The 23,860-nt window shown below is 37.2% G+C and overlaps 1 protein-coding gene across 4 annotated transcripts in view; it reads right to left on the bottom strand.

Annotated features, from left to right (window-relative positions):
• The window catches only part of LOC134792698 (uncharacterized), a 603,576-nt gene that overhangs the window by 556,424 nt on the left and 23,292 nt on the right, over positions 1–23,860 (bottom strand). For 2 of the 4 annotated variants that reach the window (XM_063763989.1, XM_063763990.1), the window contains exon 1: positions 17,757–18,241. The exons of 1 other annotated variant lie outside the window; for it this stretch is intronic. In XM_063763989.1, coding sequence (XP_063620059.1) covers positions 17,757–17,794 — 38 coding nt within the window. In that variant the 5' untranslated portion in view covers positions 17,795–18,241. Of the gene's footprint in view, positions 1–17,756; positions 18,243–23,860 lie in introns of those variants that run through there. One more of the 4 variants, XM_063763986.1, reaches the window with a different exon arrangement.

The raw sequence follows: 23,860 nt of genomic DNA, 5'->3' as shown, positions 1-23,860 counted from the left end.
TTTGGAATCACCGGCAACACGTCAAAACCTTCAAAGCTAAAACACAACAACTCAACAAATAACTACAATGCAAATTCAATCTTAACATCTTCCAAATATGTCTTAAAGTTGATTACTCTACATGGTCATCTGTCGCTCTTTCGTGTTCGAATAAGTTAATTTGAAATTAGAACTGCGATATTCGGCCATTTGGAAAAGAGCTCCCTCGTTGCCCGTGATTGGAGAAATTAGGTCAGGAAATGGGGGTTGGTCAGAGCAATGCAGATCAATTTATATTGGGTGAGGAGTGCATTAAAATCCAACATGTTGGCTGCGTTCCAATATGGCGTGTCGAGGCATTTCAGTGAAGTTTTATTATTGTTTTACGAGTGCTGTGAGGTAATTGGTATTGTATCAATTCGGGTTTACACCATGTTTTGTTCTAGATAATTCTAATAATAAAAATAAATGTGTTCATTAAGTAGCATAATTATTATTTAGTTTACCTACTTGTCCTATTTTCTGTCATCGTATTTTCTGCCTGCGTTTGCTCCAAATAAATATATATAATGGGTATGCAATTATTGTCTTACGCGTAATATTTATTTATCAACACCCTAACAAAACAATTAGAAACTTTTCCCGCCCAGAGGCCTATAAAATTGTCTAATAGTACCATTCCATTTTATTTTGAATCTTTATTTTAACAGATCAAAATTGAAATTGTATTTGTCTTGGCAAGATTATATTATACCTGCCCGTCCATTTTGTTCGGTCGGTTCAGTAAACCCAAGTTCAGCTCAGGAAAGGGGAAGTATATATACCCTATTTCAATAGTCACATTTACTAACGTAATTAAATGTATGTATGATGGTACACATTAGCGCCACTCTTAACATTAAAACATTCATTAAAATTACTTAGCTGCCCGCATACAATGACAAAGTTTTAATTGCTATATTTTCTCTCATTACCTACTTCAAAGTAGTGGAACTCGAAAACTATTCGGTCACAGAACTAGATCTTTAATCACTATTCTTAGTTTTAATCACTATTCTTTTTTAACTTTATCTCTGTGTCAGCAATTGTGTTTTGGCCTGAATAGTTTGGCACAAAGAGACTCTTCAAAGTGCACTCATTAACTCTTCCTTTTAGAAATAACTTTCTGAATAATATAAAACAAACACTCGAGGTGTTATATGTATGTATAGTTGTATACAGTACGTCTACCACCAGTTTTGACATTGACATTTTTAACGCTCACGTCTACGTAATTTACTTTCTGTACATCTCTTGCACTAATATGCGAGTACGAGCGAGATGCGTTGAAAGTAAGTTACGTAGACGTAAGCGTATATGTCAATGTCAAAACTGATGGTAGAGGTACTGACTGACACACGATACACAGCCAAACTGTACCTAATGAAAACTACGTAGTTATGTATCCTTGTTTGGCCTTTGGTTGACTGGTAGAGAATGCCATTTGACATTTAGTCCGCCGTTTATACAATGCTGCATGCAAACAAACTGAAATTAAAAGTTATTCTTCAAATATTGCAGAGCTCTATTAAGCAAGGATCTCTCATCTTGTCTCCCTATTTAAAAAAAACTGCCTTAGGATGACTCACGTTAGACCGGGCCCGTGTCCGACCCGGAGCCTCCGGCGCATCATTTGCTATGGAAAGCATCACGTGATCGCCTGTCATGTCATAGAAAAGTCAGCGCCGGAAGCTCCGGCCCGGACACGGCCCGGTCTAACGTGAGTCATCCTGGGATAAAAATGAGTTGAAACCTTTCAACCACTTCTATAGGGACGAAGTAGCGGGCAGAAGTTAGTGGTTATCTACAAAACTAAAAACACTCGCAGTTTTCGAGAAACGACGAAAATTTGAAGCAATTTCCCTCTGGACCTGGAGGAGATTTCCTTTGGGGCTAAGCTTGAGGTAAAATATTTTCGACGTGCGAAACGAGGAGCATATGAAATTATACTTTTATTACTATAGTAGGTATGTTTAATAGTTTATACATTTATTAGGTATGAGGCAATTTTGTGGGGTATCAAACAAATATGTACCAAAGGTGTTTTTTTTCGGCTTGGGTTGGTAGAGTGAAAAAAAGTTTATCTGCTAAGCTAATAGCTCGACTACACTACTTATATGTTTTTGACCGAATGACCGATGACCTTTAGAAGGAAGGAATGTCCAAAAACACAGTTAGATTTTAGGCAACATGTAATCGAATTAAATAAACCGTATAATACCGTATTAACTAACTGACATACAATATGTATATGTAATAGACTACATCCCATTCATAAGTCGGATCAGATAAAAACAAGTGTAGGTATTTTAGTCAACAAATTGGTTCTGAAATGAGATCAAGGATGAAATGAATATAAAAAACAATAAATTATCAATAGAACTACTTTAATACTTTAAACATTTATAAAAGACTTGTCCATTTCCTACCAAGATCTATAGTTACAAGACTAAATTACTTTCCTAATAGTCCCATAAAAACCGACATCGCACGAAACGCAATTAAACTGTACAGTAAGTACTACCGTTTCTTACAAACTGGGCTATAACCGCGAAAATCGAAGTTCGCAAATTGCGGGCATTTTTCTCTGTCACTCTAATTACGCCTTCATTGGAGTAAAAGAGAAAGATCCCCGCAATTTGCGAATCTCGGTTTTCGCGGTAGCCCCTCTGTTACGAGTAACGGCTCTTCAAAGGCAAATTAACCTGCCAATTTTTCGCACAGTGCCCTAATTACTATTGTTACAACTACTATTGCTTAAAACAGACCTAACACAAAAAACTTCCTATCTTGATAAATAGAACAGTTGGAAAAACAACCCTACTCCAAGCCACCTAAAGTTAAAATTGTAAAAACGCTGAAGCGCTATACCCTTTGCATGAAGATACCACTTAAAACAGTTCTTTAGAGAACAGTAACAAGTTAACAACCAATTGAGTGAGATCTCTATTGTCCTTTATATCGTTTTAAAATGCAGGTCTTTTAAGTTGGAAATAATTTCCAATTTAAAATGAACTTCTAACATCAAGAAATATAATATAACTAAGTCAAAGTTCTATACGATTTGGTGGCATAACACACAAAACAAAAGATCAAGTTAAAAATGTAACCGTTCCTAATCACAACTCTAGTTCTTAATTCATAAGGTTGAATATAAATAGGAATAGCGGATGACTCATTCAAGAAAACGTAAAAAAATCGATTAGTACAAGTTTTTTCGCCGTTTTTAGATAGATACTAAAAAGTTGTTGAGTCTACGACTTACTGACTTAGAAACGGATGATAGTGGGATGTACATAATGTAACCAACGTAATAGTAAGTCCTATCATAAGTCATAATTATAATAACTACTTAGGTATGTTATGCTTTTACGGTTATGGATCAAATGAATATGTGACGTTATCTATGAAAAGGGACCTTATTGTCGATGGCGCTTACGCCATTATTAACGACGCTCCGATATAAATACAATGCCGCGCGACGCTGTGCGGCGTAAGCGCCATCGACAATAAGGTCCCTTTTCATAGATAATGCCCCATATGTTCTTATGTTATGCCATTACGCTATTTGTTTGAGTAATTTGTAATGTTCCTACTTCATTATGGAGAGTTTTAAAACAGACATATACATACATAAGTACATACCTACATAGTTGAATTTTGCAGACTTAAGAAAATCATTAAAGGCTGGGAAAAGTGTTGAACTTGTGAACAATAGTTTTAGTATAGGGTATTTGACTGTATTTAAAATAAATTATTTTACACCATGCATGAAATAAAGCAGCAAAAGATTGTTAGAGAAACGTAGACAGCAGTTATTTTTAAACACAATTTCTAATTTAAAACCCGTATAAAACTATAAAGAGAAGGTATTTTGATTGTGACGTCACATGCTAGTGTTTCATATAAATTCCAGCATAGTAGAAAAATTGTTTTGACAGTTCGAAAAAAGATACTGATTTGACTAGTAGTAAAATACCCTATTGGACTATAATATATGTAGTTGAGTGGTTTTACGGTACAGTCGCCATCAGATATATCGGAACAGCCAAGTGCTCATAAATATCTGAACACGCCTCTATTGTCAAGGCGTTAGAGTGCGTGTTCAGATGTTTTTGAGCACCTCGGCCGCTCAGATATATCTGGTGACTTCAGTAACACAATTTCCTGACGTATATATCTTTTTATCTTTTTATGGGACACTCAGTCACAGAATAAGTAATAGTATACTACCGTAGAGAAAGGACACTTCCGACAAAACCGAAGTTTGACAGCGATTCAGGGTCGAATCATGATATCCCTTTCTGAATTATGGCACTATCCCTTTCGGCTATTTAGGGTTGTCAAAATTCAAGTCATTATCTTATCTGTGGTCGTGCACGCAAAGGGACGTCAAGTTGTGTCAACCCTAATAATTGCTCGGAGTAATGCTGAGAGCGGTTTCGCACTACATCCGATCCGAATCCGATCCGAACCCGTGAAAATATGGTCCGTAGTAGCCGTAGAACTATTTCTATGGTAAGTTACGCACCGCACACGTTGAATGACGGAAAGAAATCGGATGACGGAGATCGGATCTAGTGCGCAACTTACCATAGAAATAGTTCTACGGCTACTACGGACCATATTTTCACGGGTTCGGATCGGATTCAGATCGGACGTAGTGCGAAACCGCTCTGAGCCGAACGGAGCCGAGTTTGCCCGAAGTCAGGGGTGTCTCCCCACTGACTCGGTTAATACTTCCCTTAATTATTAAGAACAACAGCAACATAAAATAATAAAGAGCTAGATTTTAATGAACTGTTCTCAACAACAGTTAACAGACCACCAGCGCATTTAATATTTTATTGTTCCCGACCACAAAATAATGGTTTGTGCTAGTTGTGAATAAATGTACATTTGCGGTCCATTCTACGCTTTATTTCCGTTTAGATTGCGGTTAAAATGTCATAAGCGGTAGCGGGAGCGGATGACCTGGTTTGACTGAGACACAAAGACACCTGTAACCATGATGGTCTCTCGTTTAACTTTTAAATTGTCAGCTTCCAGTGCTCTCATATTATATCACTTAGCAAATAAATGTGGCCGAAGTATGGCCCTATTATGTCATATAGGACGGATACATTTTCATCGCCGGATGACCTAGGTGATGGATTAATCTAGTCCCGACGACGGAAACAGATCAAGTCAAAGAGAAGGAAAAGAAAGAAGAAAACGTGTTTTATTAATGTCGTATTACGCAGGGAACATTTCACGGCTTCGACATGATTCGAGCTCGCGACCATTCGGAACAAAGTTTATTCGACCTGTATGAATGTTTACATCACATTTTTCTTTGTATACCTACACGTCTTTAAGGGCCAGACCAGTCGGAGCAGTCGGTGTTCCGAAAGGTCTCCAGTTCGATTCGGGTCCGTGAGTTTTTTTTTCAATATACCTTTAATTTAAAATTAACCAATTACTACGACGTGTATATGCACAAATGACTATACTAATAGACAGTTCACGATAGTATCGTCTCTCAATAGGGGATATTACTGCAATGTTCTGCCGCCAGAGTGCAGCACTACCGACTCAGTAAATTCATAGACTAACCTATACATACTGTGCCTTAAACTGTTTTTTGACAAGTTTTCACAGACAATAAAATATGACATTGATGCATCAAGGCGGTTTGTTAACAAGGGCCTACCGGTAAACGCGAAAATCGAAATTTAGTTATCTGCCTCTTTATCGCTCGAATATGCAAGAGTGATAGAGAGATTAGATAACGAAATTTCGATTTTCTTGTTTCGCGGTAGGCCATGTGTCAATGTGGTTTGTTTACTGTATGTGCCACAAAGGTGCCACCTACGCAGCTCTTTGCCTAATATTCCCTATTAGAACGACGGTATAACTGTTTGACATCTGACCCCCACGCGTCTGCGATCGCCTGATCTTGATATTGAAATGAACAACAAAGTTATCTTAATGTTCGTGTACGTCATGGAGAGTAAGTTATTCGCTGATTAGTCAAATGTGAGTCAAGGACATACAGATATTGTTGACTTTTGATGCAGATGTCTTCCTTCCTTATCCTAATGAATATGATTGTCGAATAGAGACATACAGGCGTATTCTGATTTTAATAACAGGTTACGAATTAGATCTGGATTATAGTTATGGATCTGATCTGTCAAGGTCAAAGGTGACGTTTTAGGTCGAAGAAATGTCAATGACAGATCCGATCCATATCCAGGTTAATTCATAACCTGTTATTAAAAAATCAGGATACGCCTGACCTATAGGTATATAGTGTACCTATTTGATAAATGCATAAACAAAGCGAATGCTATGCTAGGCAAAGGCCTTCGATATGGTAAGCGGCCGCCGTAGCCTAATATCGTTTGCCAGAGGTGTCTCATGCATATTGCCGATACTTTAAATTTACATATTAACAAAAGCATAGTGCCAAAATGAGTCGACAACAAGCAAAGGAAAATGAAAGAATTCAATACAAATAATAAGAATATTCATTCATTCATTCAATATACAATCGGGTTTTCCCGCACGTTACTTAAATAAATAGTGTAAAAAGAAATTGTTTTCTAAAAAGCTTGTTAAGAATACTTTTCCAATACATTGACCGGTACCATGATAGATATATCCATCGTTTGAGCGACGATGACAAATGATGCGCACGAGTGAAATCGCAAGTATCAAAACGCTAAAACCGCCTACAAATCCCATACACGCATAAGACGTTTTTCATTCAAAGTTTTACATGTCGGGCACGCAATACTTGGCAGCGCCGTATTTTTTGGTTGTTATAAGAAAAATGACGTATGCGTCATATTATTGTAAAGAGACTTGTAATTTTTTTCTCTTATATCTATAATGTAATTTCTTCTAGGTGCGGTTAATGGATGGTGTGTATTTTTGGGATTTGCATAGATATAGTACATCGATCATTGGTTGCGACAGTGGTAAAATTGTTTCTTTGTGTCGTATTGAAACGCTGGCTGTTTATTTTCATTGTAATTGCAATTGATTCTTGATTTATTACTTGCTCTATATTTATAATGGTAATGCATGCGACATGCGTCAGTGGGGTAGGCCGGTCGACCAAAAAGTATTTTAGAGATGCGCCGCATAGGTTTTCCCTGTCAATCCTAGAAATAGTGTCAAAATTTGTTATTTTTTATTTTATTTGATGGCCTGGATGCTAGCCTTTTAAGCCAGTCTCAGTTCGCCGGACGATATGAGCCTGTCAGTTGTTCGGAGCTGTCAAATTTTGCGCTTAACTGACAGACTGGTATCGTCCGGCGAATTGGTAATCAGGGGGCCCCTTAAACCTATGCTGGCCCTATCTATTGAAACCATTGACAGTTGCCAACCCCTATCTCTATGTCAAACGCACTCACAGGAATAAAATAAGTACATAAACAATTTCTACTAGCAACAGTAAGCAAAATGCCTAGGTAAGCGTTGCATCAGTAGCATGTTGCCAAAGTGCTTCTAGATTAACTGATATCAGCAGCTTTTTTGTATTTTTCCTGTCTGCAAAATGCAGACAATACTTGATTTATTTTCGCATTTCTCTCGTTCTTCTCATGTTTAAATAGTGAGCCATGTTACTTTGTGCACTATTCAACTTAATCATTTAGTATCGTCAATTTTTAATCAATTTCCAAAATACGGATGCGTACCAAAATTAAACTCTGACACAATTTTCCGCTTCCGCTACCGCTTTAACTTTACACCATAACCCCACCCCAAACCATGTCGAAAGACCACACATACAGCAATCAAATTGTTCCAGTACATTAACCTTTACTTCAACGTTATCAGTAAAGTCAATATTTTCCTACGTCACTCTACTGCGAAAATTTACATTACTATCAAAACTAAAACGGCAAAAATACATTGCAAAATGTACCATAATGCTATAAGCATTCATTTGAAATTGGAATAAGCGATAGTTAGATTCTGTAATTCTTTTGTTTTGAAAGTATAGTTGGTCAAACCAATTTGTCAGTCAGTAAGAACCAGGAAAACTATACTCATCCTTTTCTTTTGGGTGCTAGTACTAGTGTAAGACAAAGATAGTATGATTCTCTCTGTCTATGTTTGAAATGAGAGAGTCCTTTGACAAACTAAGATAACTTTACGTTATTTTTTACTTTAGTTAGGCTGTATAATTTGCGAGGTCAATGAACTATATTATATGGCAAAGAACAAAAGATTAGTTTCTCAGTTAACAATAACATCATAATAGCTCGTGATTAAATTTAATTGTCTTGAGAGAAGAGCGAATAATATACATAATATAACGCTCATTTTCTTATTTTCCATTCTGCTAACTTTACAGTTTGGCACATTCCAGAGGCCGCTAGCGGCCGCCGTAAAGCACAAAATAGTCACGTTTTATCATTTGTAGTCTGCCTCTTTCGCACTCATGAAATGTTCATAATTCATATACGTGATGGCTTCCCTTTTGCACACTGGGTACAGTGGCGTAGCGTGAACCGATCTAGCCGTGGGCGAAAACCACATCTGCGAGGCCCTGTTCAATGTGTTTTCCCAAGGTAATAAAAAGGTTGGCTTTGCGAGGCCCCCCTAAGAGCAAGGCCGAAGGCGAAGGCCCCATTCGCCCACGCCTAGCTACGCCACTGACTAGGTATTACAGATAGGGAATGCAAATCGGTTATTTTCGGTTATTTTTTGTATGGAAATTATCGGTTATTAACCGAAACCGCGGTTATTTCCATACAAAAAATAACCGATTTGCATTCCCTAATTACAGATAGAGTGTGCAGAAAGAGAAGATTCATGAAATGTATGGTATCATACGACTTTTCTCTTTCCGCACAGACCCTACTTAGATGGCGAAACAGTTTTAATGACCTGACAATTATTAGATATCCTTCATTTATAATAATAATAACTGATTGATTTAATAATAAATATGAGCTCAACAATAATGACTTCAAAGAACAATAGACGATAATACAGGAAAACATAGAAAATAGAGCAATTTTAATGTCACAAACACAAGGAAAAACCAACATAATGTACTTGTATATAAACACATAAATAATATAAATTATGTACACATACAATGGATCTTAATTAGCTTGACAGAAAGGAAGACGAACGAGGAGGTTCTGGAGGAGGAGCATGGCAGGAGAGAAAAGATGCCTGTTAGACACAGTAGCTAACAGAAGGGGCAAGATGGTTGGCCACCTGATACGGCACGACAGATTCTTTTTAAACATCCTGGAGGGCAAGATTGAGGGGAAAAGACGCGGAGGAAGGCCCAGGCTCACATATCTCAGCCAAATAAAAGATAGAGTTTCTGTCGTGTCGTACGAGGGAGTTAAAAGGCTGGCCCAGCAAAGAGAAGAGTGGCGATTACTCCACCGACAAGAGCATAGCTCTTAAATTCTGATGATGATGATGACAATGGATCTATGTACTCGTAATAGGTATCTAGTTACTTATATTCTAGGGCATAATACATAATTACCTATGCGTTGCAATAAAATGTGATGTGTTTATTAATTAATTTATGCTCATTAAAATCCTTATTAACCATTCTATTTCATTAGTAATAGTGATACATAAAAAAATATCAAACATCATTTGTTTTCTATGTTTTTATTAGTGTCCGACCGAAGGTTCGGTTTCGGTTTCGGTTTCGGCCAGTTTCGGCCAAAAAATCATGTTTCGGCCATAGTTTCGGTTTCGGCCAAAAAACGGCCGAACCTTTCGGCCGGGCCGAAACTTACGAAATGGTACTTCGGACAAAGACTAAAAGTTGGGGAATAAGTAGGACAACAATATTAATACCTACATATATTGATTCATGTATAGGTACATAAATTAATTGATGGTTTATTATAAAACACAATTCCACTAATGAGGGCGCCACTGGACGCTCGACGCAGTCTTAAGAGGCTGTCAATACCTATAACGCGCACCCTGTCTAATTGTATCGGAGTGAATGAGATAGCACTGTCGCACGTAGCCGTTGGCCGAGTATCAGCTCGGCCCGAGTAGAACGATGTCTTTTTCGCTCTTATTCACTCATTTATTCAGTCATTTTCCTATCTACCTCTACTGGCAAATTTTAAGCGAGGCTAATAAAGGCTACGCTCAACTAGTGCCGCAAAGTTGATTTTCTCAATAGTTAATATTTTGCGAGGCTGAACAGCTGACTATTGATTAAAACGAAGAAGAAACCCTTAAAAGTGTCCCCAGTACAATTTTTCATACGAATGCTCGACCGTAGCCTCACTTTTTACCTCAATTTACCATTGGTTTGTGTTCCACATGTCCTCTGCTTCAGCTTAGCCTTTGGCCTCGCTGCGCCATGCTCGGCCTGCGGTCTCGCTTTTAAATACAATAGACATTGGTTGGAGTCTGTGCTCAACTACTTATCCTGAAGCCTGAAGCACGGCTTTGACTTCTCATGAAAGTTCGCCTCACTGGGGCATTTCGGGCTTTTAGGCCCAGGTGAAGATCGGTACCCAGCCTTGCGATATTGTTAACAAAAAATTTCGCGCTCGCTACGCTCGCGTTTTTGGTTGACCCTGTATCTACATGTTAGCTTGACTGATGAATGAATAGAGTTAGACCAAGAAAATTCTGCAATGATTTTGATAGCATACGCAGTGCAAGTAGTGCAAATGTTATTTATACGTCACAATTTCATAGAAGTTTTGACGTTTAAAATAACACTTGCACTGCGTGTGTTATCAAAATCGTTGCAGAATTATATTGGTTTAACTCTAGTAATTTTCTTAAAAAACTGCTTAAGTAACATCAATTTCAAGGACATTGGGTGTTGATAGCCCCATAATATGTGTGTAAAAGCGGTTTTATGACATTTTTTCAACGATTTTAACAAGTCTACAAAAGTTTCGGTTTCGGTTTCGGTTTCGGCCGAAACTAGAGCCAAAGCCGAAGATTCGGTTTCGGTTTCGGTTTCGGCAAAAAAACATGTTTCGGTCGGACACTAGTTTTTATTGTAATAGTTTTACAGATTAACTTTAGGTACAGTCAATTTCAGAGGTCAATGAACTTTTTTGCACCTTACATCGCAGAAATATAACGTTCGTAGTCTAAACATTAGTTCATAATGTTCATATTCATGGTTTAATAAAAATACAAACAACATACACACAACAATTCGAAGACAAAACTTATGGGAGTTATGGGGCATTCCACAAAAATGTCGCTTACGAAACGCTTCTGCGTTTGCCTAATTTGTTAGCCAAGCCATGATATATTACCAGACCAAATATCGTTTTCTCAGCATTTTTAGAAGAATTAGAAGAATGGCATTTCGTAAGCGTCATTCTCGTGAATACCCCATAAGTTCATTCAACATTCTTCGCACAAAATCTCGAGAATGTCAACAAAAACACTCTGTTCTCTCATTATTTTTACCGCGCGTTGCCATTTCTAAACTATGTCGAGTAGGGAAAATAAAACACCTACGCGTGATGTTTTCGTAAAGTTAATTATAAATATGTATTATAATTATTAGTGATGCACCGGATATTCGGTTACTATCCAGTATCCGGCCTATCCGGCCATAATTTTAATATCCGGCCGGATACCGGATAGTAACATTGCTTGATTTTGGAGTAAACAAATTGGATTTAAGAAACAGTCACGGTCATAATCGTACTCTTTTATTATTTTAAAACAATTTAAATATTCCACTGACTTGCACGCGCACACATTTCGAACCTAGAAATGTGTCCGCGCGAACGTTCACTAGGAAACAGTCATATACCTCCAGAATGCGCACCTGAAAAACCGAAATGTAGGTATAGTTCCGCTGACCGAATATTCGGAGGCCGGATACCGGATATTCGGCCGATGTACAAGCCGAATATCCGGTATCCGGTATCCGGCCAAACAACTTTCCGTTGCATCTCTAATAATTATACCTACTCGTAGAATCCATCTAACCTAACTACTTTAATGGAACAAAGTGATCCTGGTTAGGGCTTGCAATATCCGCCCATTTTTTGTATCCGGATATTTCGAATATTTATTATTTTACTATCCGGATATCCGAATAAAACGGATAATTCGAATACTTGCTTTTTATCAAACTGCACAACGGGACTTAATCGCGTATTTAAGTTTTAAGATTTACCTCCGACGTTTCGAGGACGGCGTTGTCCCCGTGGTCTCGGAGAAGACTGGCTCAAGTTGACATCAACATCTTCTAGCCGCGCGAGTTTTTCGAACTACCCGCACTTGGTCTTGTTTATCAGTTTGAACGTTTTGCGCACTAGGGATGTCACTCTGTCGACACACAACACTAACGATATTCGATTTATCGACTGTCGATATTCGTTTCCGCTTACATTTACTAATGACTGGATTCCATGTGGATGAGATCTTAAAACCCTCGTCCCGATTAAAATTGCAATGTTTACAAGTCTGCGGTGGCTGAGCATTTGCTGGAGTCAGGACCAAACCACTGGATTGAGCTGCATAACCCTAAAATCCTCTCCACGGATCGCCATTTCTACAGTAGAAAAGTGCGGGAAGCCATTGAAATCAAAAAACATTGCAATTTTAATCGGGACGAGGGTTTTAAGATCTCATCCACATGGAATCCAGTCATTAGTAAATGTAAGCGGAAACGAATATCGACAGTCGATAAATCGAATATCGTTAGTGTTGTGTGTCGACAGAGTGACATCCCTAGTGCGCAAAACGTTCAAACTGATAAACAAGACCAAGTGCGGGTAGTTCGAAAAACTCGCGCGGCTAGAAGATGTTGATGTCAACTTGAGCCAGTCTTCTCCGAGACCACGGGGACAACGCCGTCCTCGAAACGTCGGAGGTAAATCTTAAAACTTAAATACGCGATTAAGTCCCGTTGTGCAGTTTGATAATGTTTAATAATCGTGAAAGTTTAAATCAGTGTACTTGCTTTTTATTTAACATAACTCACATGAACTTTATAAAAAGTGTAATAGAATCAAATTTTACGTATAAAAGGTGGCGTAACAGCAAGTGTTAAAGTATTTTTAGGAGTTTTACCTTTTCGACGAAATTTAATGTCCGAATTTCACTTGGAGAAATTTTTCGCTGAAGCTTTTTACTGTGACAAACTACCTTTGGCAAATTTTATTAATGAGAACGGTATTATTTGGTGCTTAACGCAAACACCTGACTCAAACTATGTTTGTAACAATTTATAGTTTATGGAGATACTTCAACCCTCCGCTTAATATTGGCAGCCTGCTGCTGCTGCTGCGAAATTCATTTCTTAATTGACTTCAAGATGATGCCAAGATATTTGGCGTTATTTCATGTAAATTTTACAACCATGAATTATAATTCTAGTCAAACCCTTCTTCAGTTACGAAATTGGCGTCTTATTGACATATGGTACTGGCACTGGTTTTGATGATATGTAGTTAGAGAATCAAATAGGTCTTCTATTCTCACTGTTGAGACAGTCTCTTCTTGCTGAGATATTACATTGAATTGACGGTCAATCAAGGTTTTCATTACAGATTTATTCAAATGCAGAATGCTAAAACTTTGTTATCATATCTGCTAAACAGCTACTGCATCTCGTTCGGCAGTTCAATATCAACCGAAGTTCTCCTCCGTTGGACCCATTTTAGTACTGTTCGCACGTTATTAATAATTAATAATGCATATTTCAGACGCTAACAATAATACAGCGCAGCGCGTTTGACAGGAACACGGTACAAGTACATTCAAAGTTTCTTTGTACGTTTTACGGAGCCAGGTCGATCTGCATAAGATTGTTCCCAAATATTTAAAGAGTAGTCGACAATCAAGGAGAAATACTTAAATAAACAGTTTTTATACCGTAAAAATGTATCCAAATAAATAAATCAATCAATCGACATAGTTTACGTACGGTATTCGAATTATTCGTTTTATCCGGATATCAACCTCATCTAAATCCGGATAGCAAACTAGACGGATATCCGGATAAAACGAATATCCGGTTATCCGGATTGTAAGCCCTAATCCTGGTGGAGTATCATTATAATAAAACCGGCCAAGTGCGAGTCGGACTCGCGCACGAAGGGTTCCGTACCATTACACAGAAAACGGCAAAAATTACGTTTATTGTACGGGAGCAGCACTTTGATACTTATTTTATTTTGTTTTTAGTATTTGTTGTTATAGCGGCAACAGAAATACATCATCTGCGAAAATTTCAACTGTCTAGCTATCACGGTTCTTGAGTGCAGTCACAGCCCGGTGACAGACAGAGGGACAGACAGCGGACAGACGGACAGCCGAGTCTTAGTAATAGGGTCCTTTGGGTACGGAACCCTATATAAAATCACATTTTCATAGATGAAGATGACACTGACACATTCCACACTTACTGTCTTTGCCATGTTGACTCTACCATTTTGAGAATGTGAATTTTTCGTAGAAAATTAGGTAAGTACATAGGTAATAATATTTATTAAGATCAAAGTTAGACGCACCAATTTCAAGTCAACGTTTCACAAGAAATCAGTACGGCTACCATGACTTTGACACTGACATATATATTATTCGCTAACGTCTGCGCAACTTACTTTCTATACATCTCGCTCGCACTAATATCCCAGTGCGGGCGAGATGCACAGAAAGTAAGTTTATTACGCACACGCTAGCGAATATGTCAGTGTCAACTGTCAAGTAAGTGTCAAGCTAGTCGTGGTAAAGCTCCAAGCTTATTATCCCGCAAAATCTCCAAATTTACAAAAGAATCAATATGTTATTTATGTTAATTTGATATTTTACATTCTGTTTTGTTGATTAGATAACAATTAATGTGTAGTTAGTGCAATTTAAGTAATCTAATAATTAAAACTGTCTCTACAACGTCTCTCCGCTTGCATTGTCTGCAGTATGCGCTCTCGCGTTCCGCATGCATTCACCGTGAGTGCACTTTTTGCAGTAATGCATTTTTGCAGCGGACTGTATCATTAGTTTAAATAAAGGTGCGTTGCCCTCGTCTTTTAAAGCAAAAAGGTTGGAAGTGCATTGAAGTGTTTGGGTAGATATAACGTTTTGGCAAATATTTATTTAGGTATGTATTTATCGGGGTATTGTGGAAATGTGCCGTTACTTAAATTGTATGACATGACGATAAAGGAAAAATCATACAAAAGTGACGAAGTCGTTTTTTTAGGGTTCCGTACCTCAACAGGAAAAAACGGCACCCTTCTAGGATCACTCGTGCGTCTGTCTGTCTGTCCGACCATTCCCCCCCTCTTATCTCCAAAACTACTGGGTCTAAAATGTCGAAAAAAAAATACAAAATAGTTATTTACTTATAGATGACGGGAAAACCTATTAGAAATGTGCAGTCAAGCGTGAGTCGGACTTATGTACGGAACCCTTGGAACGCGAGTCCGACTCGCACTTGACCGGTTTTTTTTTAATGAAAGATGGCTAGAGTCCCTCTATTAATTGACCGAATCGATTGGTGGAATAAAACGTTCTGGTCGTAAAAATTGTGGAGCTTTTCAACCGTGCTAAAGTAGCTGCATTTTGTGCAAAGTTAGCTTGGGTCGACTCCACTCAATGACCAACCCCAGGTCACTGCTAACTGTTGCTGGTAACTGCTGGTCAGGTCAATGCGGACAATTCGGTCATAGGGGCAATTCCGTACAGTAAATAGTAGGTACACAATTGATAATTGGGGAGCATTTTTTACTTATAAGTTTAGTTTAAGATTTGTTATATTTTTAGTTTTCATTTTAACGTTTACTTTTTTTTTTTTACTTTGTTATGAATAAAATTTCGTTTAAATTGATAATTTAATTTTCATCGACAAAGCAGCGATTGCTTTTTTTCCTACGCTTGAAAAACTTGAACATAAAAAAAAATACGCCTGTGTACGGAATTGACCCTATGAGTGAATTGGCCGCATTGACCTTTATATGTTTATGTTGCATCTTATATCTGTATAAATATTCTTATTTAATCAAGTCGTCCACTCTAGATTTCTGTTTTTTTAATGTTTTTTTTTTCTTTTAGGTTGTTGTTTATTACCTGCCTTGATTCTTCTCACTTGACAGTGTCATGGGCTATTAGATGAGGCCATTTCATGGCACTTTCTACTTTGTATAACTTCGCTGTATGTCCGTCCGTCCGTCCGTCCGTCCGTCCGTCCGTCCGTCCGTCCGTCCGTCTGTCTGTCACCAGGCTGTATCTCACGAACCGTGATAGCTAGACAGTTGAAATTTTCACAGATGATGTATTTCTGTTGCCGCTATAACAGCAAATACTAAAAACAGAATAAAATAAAGATTTAAATGGGGCTCCCATACAACAAACGTGATTTATGACCAAAGTTAAGCAACGTCGGGCGTGGTCAGTACTTGGATGGGTGACCGTTTTTTTTTCATTTTTTTTTTATTATGGTACGGAACCCTTCGTGCGCGAGTCCGACTCGCACTTGCCCGGTTTTTTTAGCATTAGAAAGAACTTGAGAGAAGGTAAGCGATCTAGACATGTCTTTTAATCGAAAAACGCTTTTTAAAAATCAATAACTATTACTTATGAAAGCAGAAGAATAGAAATGATCGTATTAGATTCATAATTGTTACATATTTGCCGTAACTTATTTTTAAAATGTGTTTTTCAATTAAAAGACACATCAAGATTGTTTACCTACCTTATTTCTAATGCTAAAAGAAACGAACTATACATACCTATTATGTTTCACTTGTGTTTGTGTTACGAATAAAAATATTTATATTCTATTCTATTCTTTACCATGAACCAATTAAAGTAAGACCAATGACGTTTATTTATATTCAAACCTGAAAACAAAACGAGATGTAAACAAGGGCCCTATTTTGCATCGCAAAAGATGCGTATTCCGTACACCAATCACTCGGATCGCACCTGTCGCCGTTTGTTCGGCAAATAATCGATCGCGACTCGATCCTAATTGGCAACTCGTCAAGGGATTACGAGTTTTATTTTAAGGCGCATTTGTTCCTTATTATTTACGATGATGTAAAAAATTTATTTTATTTTGTAAGTTATTTACTATTTATTAGACGAGCGTTAGCGAATGTCTCCGTTTCAGCTTGATGGACAAAAAATATTTCGTATGTCTGGAATCTCTCTGAAATTCTCGTGTAATTTGGTTAGAAGGTTCTATAGTTATATAGTTTTTTTTTTTTTTTTGCGTAGCTACGTTACCTATAGATAATAGAAATTCTAACTAAAAATACACAAAATAGTTTTCCATTTGTAGTCAAGGTAACAACTATTAACGTTTGCTTTTACATATTTACTAACTAATTGTCACACATGACAAGAACATACAAAATGGTTATTTGCATTTAACTGTTTGACGGCTAAGAAGCCATTGCCCAGCAGTGGGTGGACGTGGGCCATTTAATAGCTAATAAAGATCGTCATTTGTCGTATTGTGAAATGAAAATGATTTAGGAATTTTATCATTTTGGCAGGAAACGATCACGGCCGTTAACAATTTTTATTCGTGTTTAAACTCGGATGTTTCACTCGGCACGACGATAAAAACCGTTTCTCTAGTAACCCTCTGATTAAACCACTGAACCGTCCATGTTAATTTAAGTTTTTATAGCCAAGATTATTACTTTCTATTATTAGCCTCGTACCAAACAAGTTGTGTCAACTAACTCGCATGTGGATGTTTATTTTGAGCTAAAACTAACATTTAACCATGACCATACACCCACCTTTTAGGCTTCCAACGTCTAATGAAAACTCCGAACATGTTGTCAAATACAATTCACATCACTACCACACACCACAAACACTGCACAACACTATTTTTAAGTTTACACTGAGGGGCGAAAATAATTCCGAGCGCAAAACGATCACCGAATTGCAACTGTTTACAAACACTATTTTAAAAATAGAACGTCGTCGGTTGCGCAATCGTTATCGAATCGATTGTCATTTGTTTTTTGTATTCGTCAAACGTAGAGTCGTACGAGCGACACATGCAAACACCGCGGACGTTGCACGGAGACTGAACTGAACTCGCGGTCGCGAGCTCCCTTGCACTATGCAAGTATGCAGCTGGTGTGTATCCCGGTTGCTTAGTATTAATAAATTTTAGATGTCAACCACTCTGCGTGGTGGCCGGCTAGCTGGCTGAATGGGCTTGTGTCACCGCCTTGCTTTAGAGGGCTATTTTGCAAGATAAAGCGATTGTATCGTCGCCGATTTAGAATCGGAGTAACAATGTAATCCCCGTTTTACCTTTGTATTTAACATGTAAAATACGCATGTCATACAATTTAATTCTAATTCATCTATCAAAGTCGTGTCTATATACAACAAACAACTAGTTACAATATATTTTTATAAATAATCTTGTCTCGTCAGGAAGTAAAATAACAGGTGTATTCATGAACTTAAGCCTATTAGCATTAGAACTGTCATCAATCACAATCATAACAGATGACTTTACTTTTTTTCTTAACGAGCGATAAAAACTTGAATGGACTTCCCTTCTTCCTTTCATTTTGCTTTTATTATGATGTTGCGTGAGAAGAAATGTAAAAAAGTATGTCGTTTTAATATTGTAAGTTTGTAAACTATAGTGTTTACATGTAATTTGATAGATTAAGTAAATCGCAGTCGACAAGTTCGACAACTTATCCGATTAATCGTAATCGTAGTAATAGGCTACATTCCTACTAGTCAAATCAGCTTCTTTTTTAGAACTGTCAAAACGATTTTTTTAGTATGGAATTTATATGAAAACAAATATAGTGACGTCACGGTAAACTCACCTACTTTTTATATTTCAATCCGAATTATTAAATGCAAATTGTGTTTAAAAATAGCTGCTATCTATGTTTTTCTATTATCTGGTGCTTTATTTCGTGCACGGTTTGAAATAATTTATTTTAAGTACAGGAAACATCCCTATTTGGTGAGCGCGGTACAACACTAGTGATATTTGTTTCGTTTTAATTTCGATAGGGCAGCATTTTTTATACTTACATTATTTTTGTGTGTTATTGGAATTTAAATCACTATTATTAATATTTCCTTATTAGAAATGCTGCTTGGCAATTTTTTTTACATTTAGTTTACACGTGCGACATGCAATCTTGTTTGTTTACATTTTGTTTCCGTCTTCTGAGTTCACACGCTTCGTTTAGGTAGTAACGGCACCAATAGGAGTGTATTGTTGATATTGCACTGATAGTACCTAAAATTTCTAGAGTTTAACCAAGAAAAGTCTGCAGCAATGTTGATAGCCCACGCAGTGCAAGTGTTATTTGTACGTCATAATTTCATAAAAGTTTGACGTTTAAAATGACACTTGCACTGCGTGGGCTATCAAAATCGCTGCAGACTTGTTCGGCATACAAAATCAAATTTATCTGAGGGCACGGCAGTGCCACCGCCAAGTTGAGCAAAAAAAAAGGTGCAACTGTTGGCACAGTTAAGTGTAAAAATATGGGTGCACAAATCATCTCGAAAATATGTCCCATAGCTCTTATATCAGCGAATCAAGAACTATGAGACATTTTTTTGAGTAAGTTGTCTACGCCCATATTTTTTTACACTTGGCTGTACCACTGGTAGATACAGTAGGTACATCTTTTTCTAGAGTCCGTTCGGGTATTTTCAAATGCAAAATTATACAGTCCATAGTGGACGTTTTATACCTAGCGTTAGTAACACCCCAAGTAACAATTTGTGGTTCTATAGTAGTCGATAGAACGTTTCCCAAATACCACCTAAGGTCCTATAAAAGACCAAAAAAGATTGTATAAAGCCGAAATGGCGCATCTTATGTGCCATTCAGTGATATAGTAGACCTGTAGCAGTGTCAGTCGTGACGTTTTAGGTCTATAAAAGTGATGTGATGATCACTTTTGTGCTAATTTGTTGTCAGTAACGCCATTATAGTGTTAATTTATACTATAGTGGCATTTGAGATTCCATTATAGTGCTTGTTTTATACTATAGTAGTATTTGAAATTGTATTATAGTGCTTTTTTATACTATTGTAGAATTCATAGTTCCTTTACTACGAAATTTGCTATCAAGTTTTCCATCAACTGTTGTGAGTGGTTTTGTTGTGTGTTTACTTCACAAAAACGGTACTAAGTAAAATGGTGATAAGTAAAGACTTTATATTAATATGCGCCATTTAGATGTCGAATAATTCGGTTCTTAGTGCAAAAAGTATATGGGACGGAAGTTTTACCGTTAGAATAGTATTAGTTTAATGAGGAATTTTAAATGCCCCCTCGATTTATTTATGTTTTTAATAAAATAATTTAATAAAATATTATGATATTCACCATAGTTACTACTATACAGCCAAGAAGTAAATCCGACGCTTTTATAGGCTAACTATAGAACTTACGACGAAATATTCACCGCCATCATGATTAAAATTAGGGTTCCAAAAGAATTTTGCTGTGACCCAGTTACACCTACAAACTCTTTAGAAAGATATGGGATTTTTTTTTATTTAGATGTAGTCATTACTGTTGTTTTCTTTTTTCAGTGTGATTGGTAAAAAAAATGTGCTAATAATGGATGTCGATAAATATCTAAACCGTCACGATTTTATGCTTCTATTAAATCATTGATGATAAATCTCACCTACAGTCACTAATATCACTGGGGTCTTTTTTATCAATTCATTAAAATATAAAAATATTTTGTACGGAACCACATTATGTGGCTTAGGCCTGAACTTATATAAGCAAGATATAAGTAGCCATTACAGATCAAATTTATCATTTACAAGTAGTCGTTTTCTACCTTTATGTATCTAACTCGGTTTATACAAGACATAAAAACTCAACTATAACGCTGTTGTTTTTTAAAAGAAAAAATAAAACCACTATACAACAGTTTTTTGATATAAAAGAGTCATTGTGACGTTTACAGCGATGAGATATAATAGGGATTTAAAAACTACTAAAGCGCTTTTTAACGCTATAAACATGCCCCAAAAACGCTACTATAGAGCAAAACAGTTCTATAATAGTGTTCATATGACTACTAAAGTATTATGTACTATAGCAGTGATCTCTAAAGCCACTATATCCTGAAATCGTTGTATAGCTGGGTTTTTGTCACTGTTAGAACACAAAACTATAGCGGCTAGCAGGGAACCTTAATAGCGCAAACTACTAAAGTATTATGTACTATAGCAGTGATCTCTAAAGCCACTATATCCTAAAATCGTTGTATAGTTGGGTTTTTGTCACTGTTAAAACACAAATCTATAGCGGCTTGGCAGGGAACCTTAATAGCGCAAATTAGTTGCATAAAAGTGATTCCAAATACTATTATACAGTAATATTGTTCTATAGTGGTTATATTTGAACCTGTTATAGTACACGCCTATAACGGCTCTATAAAATGATGAAATAAACCTTTACATCAATTGCTTATAGAATATATTAGCTGTATAAGCCTATAGAGCAAAAAGGTGTTGCCAAGCGCTTTTATACGACAGGTGGTCACCTCCGAAACCTTAATACGACGTCTATACAAGCTTTTAGCGATAAAAACTAAAATTATAGGACTAAAATGTTACTTGGGACCGCACTGAATGACCCACCTACGCCTACCCTTTAAAATTACGCCACAACCGCAAAATGATAGAAACACATAACTTTATGTGATCGTAAATAAATGTCGGCCTTTCTGGGAGGCCGTTAGTCAGGGCACGGCGTAGACTACTTTCCGTAGACTACGCTCTACGTATACCGTCAGAAAAGCATATAGGCGCTTTTATGTTGTGCCTATAAGAGAGATGAATGGTGCATATACGTATCATTCTGTTACTAAAAAGAAAACCCTTCGCAATATTGGTTGGTTTTCCGTAAAACATTTTATATGCTCAAATACAGATACCTATAGTTCGTTTTTTTTAGCATTAGAAATAAGGTAAACAATCATGATGTGTCTTTTAATTGAAAAACACATTTTAAAAATAAGTCACGGCAAATATGTAACAATTATGAATCTAATACGATTATTTATATTCTTCTGCTTTCATAAGTAATAGTTATTGATTTTTAAAAAGCGTTTTTCAATTAAAAGACGTCAAGATCGCTTACCTTCTCTCAAGTTCTTTCTAATGCTAAAAAAAACGAACTATAGTGTAACTTTCGGAATGTTTCATGAAAATCGGAAAAGTTCTCAGAAACAGGAAAACTTCATATTAGGCAATTAAGAAAACTTTAATTATGGAAATGGAATATTTCAATCCCCATACAAAAACATGAGAAGTATCGCAGAAAGCAGTGGATATTTCGCAATTTTGGAAAATTTCTGACAGCACAAAATTATGCTCTACCAGTACCATATAAATGATCTGGACGCACGGCAAAAACCCGGCCAAGTCGGAGTCCCTGCGGCCGACTGACCCACTTACGGACGGAATGAAAGATTAAGCGGCTTCATTTACCAGGAGGCTTGGGATAATGGTGAAATGTGGAAGTGTTATAAAAGGATTAGTGTATGCTCTTTTGAGGTTAATGAGGTTTACAAACTTTTTTACTCCCGGTAATCACAACCCAACTTAAGGACTACGAGTTTGCGGCGCTCGCAGTAGAAACACTGGGCCCTTGGTCAGCCGACACGCAGGCTTTTGTGAGGGCTCTGTCGGCACGGCTGTTTGACGCCACAGGAGACCCCAGAGCTAACGCGTATTTCTCGCAACGAATCGCCCTCGCGATTCAGCGAGGAAACGCCGCCAGCGTAATGGGCACCATACCACAGGCGGACCTGCTGGATGTGGTATTCTTTTTATGATTAGGTTTTTATTTTATAGGTAAGTTTCTTTTATTTTAGTATTAATTTTAATTTGTTTGTAGTTTTAGTTTATTTTAATAAGTTAGTTTATATTTAATATGTTATTTAAGCCCCTTTGTCATTTGAATAAATAAAATTTCAAGAGTATAGTAAGTATATCCACAACCTTTAGCCGCCCACGAAACAAAATTTGCCAAGACAAAGGTAATTTTGATTTCAATCGATTGGGAGAGCTTTTTATAGGCCTCTGGGCTAGGATGGGGCATTTAATAAGACAAATATGAGAAGAAAACACTAATACAGAAGATAATTCCGCCTTTATGTGAGGTGAAAAAGTGACTCGCGATTGACTATTTGTTCCTTTGGATGACAGAACTCCCCCTCAGAACGCTCAGGTATGTGGACTGTGGAGTCGCTACTCCCCAACGGCTCGCACGTTGCGGATTAGCGAGTACCCTACGTTGATTGATTGCACTGGTAAAACCTGTGAGGGAAGAGATCAGCAGACCAATCATATTCATACTGACTTATCTTATACTTTTACAAGCTTTTATTTAGTTTCACCTGACCGTTGTCTGTCTGTGTGTAATCAAATCTTGCAAGTTAAATTTGATCCACTTCCCGATTTCCGATTGAGCTGAAATTTTGCATACATACGTAAATCGGGTGACAATGCAATATTATGGTGTCATCGAGCTGATCTGATGATGGACACCGGAGGTGGCCATAGGAACTCTGTGATAAAACAACGAAACCTAATTGTGTTTGGGGTTTTTAGAATAGTCTCGATGAGTATTAGTTGCCTGTGGAAAAAAAAGTACAGTCGGTGATAAAAGCTTGTACCAAAAATGAAATTTTTGCCAAAAACTTATTTATAGTGAAAACCGTTACGAAGAGAAAACTCGCTTAACTCTTCTCGCCGGTCGCTGCCGTATATAATAAGCCACGTACAGTCACCTGCAATAATATGTTACACAACGAAGGCAGCAAAAATATCCGACACGATCTTATTTGTAGAGCCATAAGAGCGTGT

The sequence above is a fragment of the Cydia splendana genome, chromosome 8, assembly GCF_910591565.1.
Source record: "Cydia splendana chromosome 8, ilCydSple1.2, whole genome shotgun sequence".
Lineage (NCBI taxonomy): Eukaryota > Metazoa > Arthropoda > Insecta > Lepidoptera > Tortricidae > Cydia > Cydia splendana.
The sequence above is the reverse complement of the archived record's forward strand: the minus strand, read 5'-3'. Positions and strand labels throughout refer to the sequence as shown.